Here is an 11,688-nt window from a genome sequence, read left to right on the forward strand (position 1 = left end):
GGATAAAGAGAGGAATAGGAAAGGGTTTGGAGGTACATGGGCCAGGAGCAGGCAGGTGGGATGTGTTTAGTTTGGGATTATGGTCAGCATGGACTGGATGGGCCAAAGGGTCTGTTTCCATACTGTGTGCATCTGTGAGTTGTTGGTCATTGTTCCTGTGCTGGGCGATCTCTCATAGTGAGCTACCGTCTTGGTGCTGTCCCTGGCTCAAGACCGTGTGTGAGAGTCTCCCAACTGGAGCGGGTGGGTCCCAGTTACCAGGCCTACCATGTACGCACACCTCCTTGTGGTCAGGGGCAGCCTGTCAGGAACCAGACTCCTGTGGGAAGAGGGAGAGAGAGAGAGCGCGCGGGCCTCCAACGACACTGACTCCACTTGGCGGTGTGTCTCTCTCTCTCTCTCTCTCTCTCTCTCTCTCTCTCTCTCTCTCCCTAAGTCCCAGAGTGAGGTTTGAAGCAGCTCTGACTTGCTCCTTGTGTGATGAGAGGCCTCTGAAGCCTGAGCTTTGGAGATGGTGCAGCCCAGGAGAGTAAGGAGGCTGCTGAGGGTTCCTGAGTATCTAACTGAGTGACTGTTCTCTCCTGTCTACCTGCAGATCCTCCTGTGGCAGCTGCTGTCCGTGCACATTTTGAAGAGTGTCCTTTGACTCACAGACACTTCTGTTTCCATGGCACCTGTCGGTTTTTGGTGCAGGAGTCTTTGGCGGCTTGTGTGTAAGTGGGTTTAGATCTGGAAATCCTGGGAGCTGGGACTGGGACTGGGACCTTTCAGCCTCTCAATCACATTGGGTTGTCTGATGGTTTCACCATAACAAAGAAACCGAACAAACAGGCCATTCAGCCCCATAACCGTCTCTGCTGGTCCATCTGATCATGGCAGAGCTTCCATGATCTTGCACACACAACCCCGTCCTTGACAGCAAATGTAGGTCCTGTCTCCCCAAAGCATCGTCAGTGCCACTGTCAAAAGAAACTCTCAAATCCTTCATATCGTCTTCAAACCAGAACACCTCGCTGTCTTCCAACAGCCAGGATAGTCCCACTCCACATCCTTCCCCCTCAACTCCATATTCTCCATGAGAAAGTACACACTGACCTTTCTGATGTTCTCTCTGTACCTACACAGTAACTGAGGACATTTCCCAGGACACTCCGATTCTGCTGCACTCCCAGACTGTCCCCTCTCTCTCTTTCTCTGTCTCTCCCTCACTCTTACTGTCTCTTTTTCACTCTGTCACACTCACACTCTCTCAGTCTCTCTCTCTCTCTCTGCTGATTGTCCCTAACCTTGAGAGCTCTCCGTGTTCACACATTGAGCCTGTTATTCCCCTTTAGAAGCTCCAAACGAGCCCTCCTGCCCCCCCCCCCTCTCTCAGACACTGTATTCCCAGACCCTCACCACTCTGTTTGTGGAATGGGCTTTCCTGTTTGATTTGCCAAATCCCTGGAGCCTGTCCCCTCTGGTTCTGTGTTCTGGGATCAGTGGGAATACTCCACTCTGTCCTGGTTTTGTGTGTTTGGGGCTGGCTCACTCAGCTCACACACACACTCACCGCAAACCATTGAGAGCAGGAGCAGAGCCCTTCCTTTGCTCGGATTGAGAAGAGACTGCAGATGTTGGTCACCCCATGCTCCCCACTTCCAGCCGGGACACAGACTCCATCAGCTGCACAGCACTGACCATTCCCAGTCCCACACTGCATGAGGAGTTTGGGTTGGACTGTGACAGTTGGGTGGAGAAGCTGAGGTTATTCTCCAGCCAGAGAGAGATAGTGAAGGGCTGATTTTGTGAAGGAATTTTCCATGACGGAGTTTCCATTGATAAGGAGATCCCAGGATCAAGTTGATTTGCAGAAAACCAGGGGCAGAATGTGAGTTATTTGATTACACAGAGGGTTTGTTACATTCTGCAATTGGGAGGAACAGATTTTTCCAAAGTTTGGAAAGGAAGTGCAGAGCACTGGACATGGGATGGATTATTCCCAGTGAACTGCAGGGTGATGGGAAGAGAGGGAATGCTGGGTGGAATGTTTGTCTGGTGTACTCTCTCGCCCTGAGTGAATCTTTTTGATTGTAGCTGTCATACAGGGTACATGGGCTCCCGATGTGAACACGCTGACCTCCTGGCTGTGGTAGCTACACAACAGAAACAACAAGCCCTCACTACCCTGCTTGTGGTCTCCATCATTGCCTCAGCTCTCCTGATAGCGGCTTGTGTCTTACTGCAGTAAGTACCGGGGCTGGGGAGTCAGGGTGGGCTAGGGGAGATCTACTCCGTGCTCAGACCCATCGAGGAACCTATCCACAGCTGAGGGCTGGATCTGAAACTCGGCTTCTCAACACTTTCCAAAGAAGGGAAGAAATTGCATTTGTATAGCAGCCTTCAGGTGCAGTCCCTGTGCAGGACGTGTTGGGAGGGAGAAGGATTTGGAATGGTCAGTGAGCTCACATCCCCGGTTCCACCCCCACCCCCATCTCTCTCTCTGTCTGTCTGTCACCCTTCCTCACTGTCTGGAAGCTGACCAAGAGTCAGTGGCTGACAGAGGAACACTGTGATCCCGGCAGTGACAGTGCCTCTGGGTTAGGGGGTCACACACATTCTGCCTGTCACTCGGTAAACGCTGAGCAAAGGAATCAATGCCAATAAAGCTGCCTTGGCATAGCGCCACCCTTACTGTGGTGACACCTGGCCCACATAGCTGCACAGAAATATGGACAAGCATCAGAGGAGGGCAGGCATTCCCCAGTGAGAGGCCATTCAGCCCTTCAAACTGGTTCTGAACCCCTGTGTTTGTGAACCCCTTGAAGCTTTGTGTGTGACCCATGGGCCCTGGTGCAGGGGGGAATGGATTTCAGGCATTGTCAGATATCCTGCTCACTGTTTCTGACTGAGTCCCCTCTGCCCCAGGCTGGCTGCAGTATTCCCAGGATATCAGCAATCCCTGTGCAAAGTCCAATCCCAGCATTCTGATCAGAGCAGAGAATCCCTGCAGTGTGGAAGCAGGCCATTCAGTCCATACCAAAGAGCATCCCAGCCAGACCCATCCCTGTAACCCTGCATTTCCCACGGCCAATCCACCCGAACCTGCACATGGTTCGCCTGTGGGTGGAAACCCACGCAGACACAGGGAGAATGTGCAAACTCCACACAGACCAACAGCCCAAGGCAGGGATCGAACCCAGGTCGTTGGCGCTGTGAGGTAGCAGCGTTAACCACTGACCCACTGTGGCATCACCTTGGAGTCACGACGCATTGATTCAAACCTCACAGCAACTTGGAAACGACCAGACTGTGGTCAGAACCCCCATCTGGTTCCCCCGTATCCTCCCAGGAAGGAACTCTGATCTAGTCTGGCCTACACGTGACTCCAGACCCACAGCAATGTGACTGACTCAACCCAGCCCAGTACGCAGGAAGGCAGGGCATTGTGAGGGCTGGACAGTCAGCTGGGGTTCCAACAGAGGGAGTGTTACCTATGTTAGTGTTGGCGTGAGTGACCCAACTGTGTTTGTTCTCTCTCTCTCCCTCCCTCTCTCTCTCCCTCTCTCTCTCTCTCCCTCCCTCCAGTTGCTGTCAGAAGTGGAGGAAGTCTGAGCTGTGCCAGCAGATATTCGCACGGCGTGAAGCATCCCTTCTGAAGAATGTGCCCCCCAGTGCTCAGGGAGATACAGGTAAGGAGATGACAGGCCACAAAGCCTCACTTCCTGTCTGTCTTCACAGCCCTGAGCCAATGAGACACCTTAGTCCCCCTTGGTCTGAAGCTGGGACCCCTGGCCTACAGTCTGGGCACTTGCAGTACAGGAGTGCCACACTGTCACAGTGCCCAGTGGGATGGTAGGCTGATGCCCTGGCCCAGCCAGGATAGACAAGGGAGCAGGAGGAAGGGCTGAGACTTTCCCCTTCGCCATCACCTCATGGTCCCCTTGTCGTCTGGGATCTTGCTGTGCATACATTGGCTCATTCTGTACAGCATAGTCTCCCTCCACTTCAACCAGGACCTAGCTGGCTGGAAAGCAAAAGTCCCGGTCTGTCCGGGTCAAATTCCCAATGGGAGATCCTGGAGTCGGTCTGTCCGGGTCACATTCCCAATTGGAGAGTCCTGGGCTAGTCTGTCAGGGTCACATTCCCAATGGGAGATCCTGGAGTCGGTCTGTCCAGCTCCCATTCCCAACAGGAGATTCCAGAGTCGGTCTGTCCGGATCCCATTCCCAATGGGAGATCCTGGAGTCGGTCTGTCCGGATCCCATTCCCAATGGGAGATTCCGGAGTCGGTCTGTCCGGATCCCATTCCCAATGGGAGATTCCGGAGTCGGTCTGTCCGGATCCCATTCCCAATGGGAGATTCCGGAGTCGGTCTGTCCGGATCCCATTCCCAATGGGAGATCCCGGAGTCGGTCTGTCCGGGTCACATTCCCAATGGGAGATCCTGGAGTCGGTCTGTCAGGGTCACATTCCCAACAGGAGATTCCGGAGTCGGTCTGTCCGGATCCCATTCCCAACGGGAGATCCCGGAGTCGGTCTGTCCGGATCCCATTCCCAATGGGAGATTCCGGAGTCGGTCTGTCCGGATCCCATTCCCAATGGGAGATTCCGGAGTCGGTCTGTCCGGATCCCATTCCCAATGGGAGATCCCGGAGTCGGTCTGTCCGGGTCACATTCCCAATGGGAGATCCTGGAGTCGGTCTGTCAGGGTCACATTCCCAACAGGAGATTCCGGAGTCGGTCTGTCCGGATCCCATTCCCAATGGGAGATCCCGGAGTCGGTCTGTCCGGATCCCATTCCCAATGGGAGATCCCGGAGTCGGTCTGTCCGGATCCCATTCCCAATGGGAGATCCTGTGGTTGCTGTGTCATTGTCACATTCCTGAAGGTGGTGTTGATCTGAGCCTCTCTCTCTCTCTGTGTGTCTCGGACAGGAGTATGAAGAAAGCTGCTTTCCACCAAGTCCAGGCATCCAGCTCTGAGCTCGCCAGTTTCCCCTCCATATCCTGTCTGCTGTACCTCAGCACTGGGACACAGCACTCCTGTCTCAGCTGCCGGTCAGCCAACGGAAAGCATCTTGTATATTGTGGAATTCTGCTGTTTATGTTTGTTTTTTGTTGTTGTGAATTAATTTATGGAAGTGTTGAAGTGAAGCCATCTCTCTGAGGAAGGGCAGAATGTAATTTATAGCTATTGAGACGTATCTGTGGGATTATTTGAATATTTAAGGATCAGAAAGGAACTCAAAAAGTTATATGTTAAACTATTTAAACTTCTGAGACATGAAATAAAAGTTTTTTTTATTTAACTTGACACGTTTCTGTTGCATGATGTCGAGTCACAAGCTGTGCTCTGTTTACAACAAACGGGAGACCCATCAGACAGTGGGGTCTCTGGATTTGCCCATGTTTATTGTGTCATGACCACCCCATGATTGTGGGATCTTACTGTGCACCTTCAAGCTGTGGTCCTTCCCACAGTGACTCCACTTCAGAAACCCCATCACAACTTGTTTGAACCGTACAGGGTGTGGGTGAGTCTGTGCCGGGAGTACAGAGTACTGTCTAGAATAGAGTGCTGCTGGAAAAGCACAGCAGGTCAGGCAGCATCCGAGGAGCAGGAAAGCTGGTGTTTCGAGCAAAAGCCCTTCATCAGGTACGGAGGCCTGTATGGAGTACTGTTACAGTCCCGTGTTTAATGAAGGATGTGCTGACACTGAACACAGTTTAAAACAGATTCACTTGGGTGATTCCTGGGACAGGGGGTGACTTATCGAGGTTCAACCTTTCTTGATCAGGGTCTGGAAAAATCTTCCTGAGAAATGTCAGACTGTGAGGGGGCCTGACAGGGGAGACCTTGAGAAGATGCTTCCAGCAATGGGGGATGTTTTCAAACTGGGGACACAGGAGTAGGATTAGGGGACTCTCTTTTAACCTGAGAGGCAAAAGGAATTTCATCTCTTAGGAGGGCAGTGAATGTCTGGAAGAAATTGCTGGAGAAGCTCCGCAGGTCTGTGAAGAGAAATCAAGAGTGAACGTTTCGGGTCCGGTGACCCCTCCTCAGAACTGGCGGTCACATGATGACACATGGCACTGAGTGAGGATCTCAGGACGTGGCGAGAGAACGTCCCCAAGGTGAGCATGCCTGGAAGAGATGTGGCAGTGAATCCTCTGCCCCAGACTTGGGGAGGCTAGAGCAATGTAAACCTTTGAAGAGAAGACCCACTGATCTCTGAAACATTGAGGAGTTGAGGAGCTGGTACCACGGGCCAGATCAGCCATGACCCTGGTGGGGGCAGGCATGACGGGCCGAATGGCCTACTCCTGCTCCTATTTCATCTGTTCTCGGAATGTCACATTGCAGATTTCCATCTGGGATTAGGCCACAGTTACAGCATCATGTTCAGTTCTGGTCACCACATTCCCAGAAGGATGTGGAGGCTTTGGAGAGGGTGCCTGGACGAGAGGGTGTTAGCTCTAAGGAGAGGCTAGAAAAACTCAGGTTGTTTTCTCTGGAGAGGCAGAGGCTGATGGGAGACTTGGGAGAAGTCAATAAATTTATGAGGCACAGATCGGGTCGGTGGTCAGGATCCTTTCCCCGGAGTTGAAATGTCTAAAACCAGGGAGCATGCATTTAAGGTCAGAGGGTGATGTGAAGGGTAAGGTTTTTAACACAGAGGGTGGAATATGCTGCCTGGGTTGGTGGAGGCAGTTACAGTAGGGTTGTTGAAGAGATTTTTCGATGAACACATGAATGTTGAAGGTATGGAGGGATATAGACCTTGAGCAAGCAGAAGGGATGAGTTTAATTTAGCTTCATGTTCAGTACAGCGGTGTGGGCCGAAGGGCCTGTCCCTATGCTGTACAGTTGTGTGTAAGGTTGGGCTAGACAGGATTAGAAAGAGCGTTGACAGCACTGAGACCCCCCTGATGTGGTGCTGATGGACACAGAGAAGGATTCACCATTCTGAAACCAGGCTCAACACTCGGCTGTGCCTGGATCTTACCACCTGCACTGCTCTCTGCTGTGTTCCTTGCTGCCTCCTGGTCTCTGAATGAACCCCAACTCTTCGACGCCACAAACCATCACCATTCCCAGGGCGCATGGACATCACCTTCAGTGAATGTTCCTCCACTGTTCCTCTCTCCCAGCCTCCCATCCGGGGCTCCAGCTGAGGGTTCCATCCCGTGACCCAGCTGCTTCAGAGAGGCAGGCCCCTGGCTGTGGGACTGGAGTCACATGGAGCAGTGACTGGTCAAGGTAGTTCCCCTGTTAATTGGCAGCTCTGGGGTGACCCAGTCACTGAGGAGACCACATTAGTGCTGTGAGACAGCAGAGGTATCACCATCTTCCTCCCTGCCCTGACTCAGCACTGCACTGCCGACTCCCAGTCTCCCAGCTTCCCCCTGATCTCCCGGAAGCCCATGTCCCCGATGGAAAAGACTGGAGTCCCCTCGTCTCCCCTCACCCCTGTGAACAGTCAGATTCAACAACAATCCCAGAAGGTGGGGGGGGGGGGGGGGGTAGAGAAAGGACCGTCTGGTCTCTGTGTGTGAAACGGACAGGAGCATCTGCTGCAAAGTTGGTATGTAAAGTCGGGAGAGGCATTGCGTGGTCCCTTTAAAGGTGGTGTTCTTTTCGGTGCTCAGAGTTAAGATGGATGTCTGAGCAGGGGTTTAAATCCCAAGTGTACACAGAGAGTGCCCACATTTTATATCAAACAGCCAAGCAGCACTTTTACCAGAACAACAAGGCTTTTCGAATTGAGTCCATTAACATAAACCAAGCCCTGAGATACTGAAAGCCAATCAAATTTACATCAGATGGTGTTGACAACCTTGAACCAATTGGATTGTAAGGAAATCAAGAGGGAATCCAGGAGATAAAAGATGCAGGCATTTGGAAAATTGGGGGAGAGCCAACTGTTACCTGAAGAGGTAAGAACATCCCAGCTCTCAGGGGGACAGTTCTCTCTGTTCCGAAAGGTACCTGCCCCTCTGACACAATCTTCCTGACATGATTTGGAGATGCCGGTGTTGGACTGGGGTGGATAAAGTTAAAAATCACACAACACCAGGTTATAGTCCAACAGGTTTAATTGGAAGCACTAGCTTTCGGAGCGACACTCCTTCACCAGGTGGTTGCCTGACCATCTTCCTGATAAGTGAATTCAGTGGAGAGAAATGTTCAGAACAGAGGAAATTACCCCGGAAACATCCCTGACAGCAGATTCAGAGACAGGAGCAGATCAGAAGAGCTTTGAGAGACAAAGTATTAATTTATTGTCTTGTTATATAAATGGAAGTGGTATTTACTTAAACAGTGTCCTGTTCAAATCTTGTTTTAATCAGGAATAGGAAGTTACAGAGGGATGGTTCGGTTTGTTAGTAATCTTGTTAATTTGTTCATTGTTGGAATTAGGTAAATAGATTGTGACTTGTTGATTATAGAGTGAGTGAAAGGATTTCATTTCATTTCATCATTCCTTAATAACATTGGGGGAGAGGTAATGTTCATTCTCAGACTTCAGTATCAGACAAGGAGATGAAGTGAGTGTCTCTGGGTGTCTTGGTGTTCATTATCAGAGGGGAATCAACCTCTGCTCTGTTACACATTGAAGCTGACAACATCAGGAACACTGCTGAAAACCTGAAACAAACCCACACACACACACACACAGAGCTGGAGAAACTCAGGAGGTCTCGCAGCTTCTGTGTGGAGCAAGAGAGGGAGAGAGATCACGGATCCTGCCCTGAACTCCCAGGGAAGACCCTGTCAGAGCTTCCCTTTCCTGTTCCCCCCACTGCCATTCCTCACCATCAGGCTGGGAGAAGGGAAAGTTGTCCAATCGGAGCGGGTGGGGCTGAGCTGTATTTGCTTCACCTTTCAGTGAGACAGGAATTTCCATCCCTGAGCAGGCGCCTCTCTGCGTTTACACCCTGCAGCTACCTACAGAGTGAGCTCATTCATTCCAGCGTCCTGACAAGATCTCATCAGCTCAGTGTGGCCTCAAGGCTTCGGGTTGCCACAAAAAATTCCCATCTGCTTCCTCACCAAAGTCTCGCCTTCTGATGTTGTTTCCCTTCTGCCTGTGAACCTGTGGGGCCCCTCAGTGACTGGGACAGGTTTGGTTGTCCATCCTCATTTGACCTGCACTCGAGTGATTTGCTTGGGCCATTGCAGGGGGAACAGTATAGAATGAACCTCATTGCTGTGGGTTTGGAGTCACGTGTAGTGCCAGACCGGGTAAAGATGGCACCCTTTCTTCCCTGAAGGACATGGGTGACCCAGGCGAGTTGTAACCCAAGAGACGTGAGGCCTGAATTGGCAGGGTATTAGAGATTAAGCTGACTCCAGATGGTGAAAGGAATGGACATGCTAAATCAAGAGAAACTTTTTCCTCTTCAGAAGGTTGGGAGGGGGGTCCCTTAAACCCATAGAGAAATATAACTCAGAAAAAGACCTTTTACTCCAACTCATCCACGCTGACCAGATATCCCAACCTAATCTCGTCCCACCTGACAGCACCCGGCCCATATCCCTCCAAACCCTTCCTATTCATATACCCATCCAAATGTTGCAATTGTCCCACTTCCTCTGGCAGCTCATTCCATACACCACCCTCTGCATGAAAAAGGCCCCTTTGGTCTCTTATATCTTTTCTCGTTTCACCTTAAACCTATGCCCTCTAGTTCTGGACTCCCCCACCCCTGGGAAAAAAACTTTATCTATTTATCCAATCCATGCCCCTCATAATTTTGTAAACCTCTATAAGGTCACCCCTCAGCTTCAGACGCTCCAGGGAAAACAGCCCCAGCCTGTTCAGCCTCTCCCTGTCATTCAAACGCATTCAACACTCCTCTGTCGTTTGGATTTGCAGGTTCATACTCCCTCCCACCCAATCAATGTCTTTCTCCCTGATCTCCAGGACTGCTTGGTGCTGTGGGATTTATCCTTCTCCCTGGAGAGAGCGTGGGTTTTCTTTGGAATATCATGGCCCCGTCTATGTGTCCTGTCCAAACAGCACGTTGAAGGTGTACGTGTGTATCATTGATGTCAATCCAGACCCTGGCTGCGTTGCCTGTCAGGTGAGAGTTGGGAAGGAATCACACCCAGAGCTTGTGAGATCCACATGGTGAGCTCTCGGCACAGGTCGCACCTCGGCCTATACTGAGGGGGACAGTTTGGGGCTCAACACTTCAGTGGCAGAGGTACAGGGTCCAGGAGCATGGGTCCAACTGGTTAGAGCACTCAAAGGGCTGGGATGAATGGCCTCCACACACACACACTCACACACACACACTCACACACACACTCACACACTCACACACACACACACTCACACACACACTCACACACACACACACTCACACACACACACTCACACACACACTCACACACTCACACACACACACTCACACACACACACACTCACACACACACACTCACACACACACACACTCACACACACACACACACACACACACTCACACACACACACTCACACACTCACACACACACACACTCACACACTCACACACTCACACACACACACTCACACACACTCACACACTCACACACACACACTCACACACACACACACACACTCACACACACACACTCACACACTCACACACACACACACTCACACACTCACACACACACACTCACACACACACACACTCACACACACACACACTCACACAAACACAGAGTAAGATCCCAACAGTTGCAACATGATGAAAGTCACATCATGCCTCTTGCTTATAAACTTTCCGGCTGTGGAGATGAGAAAGCATGATTCATTCTGAAATGAATATTCGACAAAGTGTTGCTTGTGGGCAGGGAGTGGAGGGAGGAGAGTGAGTGTGGGTGGAGTCAGCCGATGGAAGCTCAGTGTTTGCGGATTGTGAACAGATGGTGTCCTCACTGTGGCTGGGAGGGGGGGAGCTGAGGAAAGCCATGGTGTGGGTTTGCCTGAGGCAGGATGTGAGCTCTGCTGGTCACCACAATGGGCAAGGGATCCTGCTCCAGCTGCAGTGACCCAGCCCACAGCCAGCCGTTGGGAAATGGCTTTTCCCAGAAGCCTAGCTCAAGGCCCATGATACAACAGGAAGCCAAGAAAAGAAAAGAAAACAGCAGCTTCCAATGAACTGGAACAACCTGAAATCTGACCACAAGCATCCACTCCCTCCAGCACCAAGTAGCAGCAGTGTGGACCATCTACAAGATACACTGCAGTAATTCACCAAGGCTCCTCAGACAGCACCTTCCAAACCCACGACCACTTCCATCTGGAAGGACAAGGGGCAGCAGGTACATGGGAACACCACCCCTTAAAAGTTCCCCTCTGAGCCCCTCACCACCCTGACTTGGAAATCTCTCACCATTCCTTCACTGTCACTGGGTCAGAATCCTGGAATTCCCTCCCTAAGGGCATTGTGGATCTATCCACAGCACATGGATTGCAGTGGTTCAAGAAGGCAGCTCACCCCTTCACTTGGGGCAACGAGGGACGGGGTAATAAATGCTGGGCTCAGCCAGTGACCCCCACGTCCCGTTATGAGATGGGAGAGGATTGCCCCTCAAACGTGTCAGTAAATAACAGGATGGATGTCCTTGCAGAATACAGGGAGGTTCTGGTCAGGTTCCTGGCTGATGTTCACTCCTCAGCCAAACGAGATGTCAAGAACCAACACAGTCTTT

At 51.4% G+C, this 11,688-nt stretch overlaps 1 protein-coding gene across 1 annotated transcript in view; it reads left to right on the forward strand.

The window, feature by feature from the left end:
- The window catches only part of LOC140459613 (protransforming growth factor alpha-like), a 34,978-nt gene extending 29,688 nt beyond the window's left edge, over positions 1 to 5,290 (forward strand). The window contains exons 3-6 of the mRNA XM_072553899.1: positions 596 to 713; positions 2,077 to 2,226; positions 3,568 to 3,671; positions 4,917 to 5,290. Coding sequence (XP_072410000.1) covers positions 596 to 713; positions 2,077 to 2,226; positions 3,568 to 3,671; positions 4,917 to 4,924 — 380 coding nt within the window. The 3' untranslated portion in view covers positions 4,925 to 5,290. The remainder of the gene's footprint in view (positions 1 to 595; positions 714 to 2,076; positions 2,227 to 3,567; positions 3,672 to 4,916) is intronic.
- The last annotated feature ends 6,398 nt before the right edge of the window (positions 5,291 to 11,688 follow it).

The sequence above is a fragment of the Chiloscyllium punctatum genome, chromosome 35, assembly GCF_047496795.1.
Source record: "Chiloscyllium punctatum isolate Juve2018m chromosome 35, sChiPun1.3, whole genome shotgun sequence".
Classification (NCBI taxonomy): domain Eukaryota; kingdom Metazoa; phylum Chordata; class Chondrichthyes; order Orectolobiformes; family Hemiscylliidae; genus Chiloscyllium; species Chiloscyllium punctatum.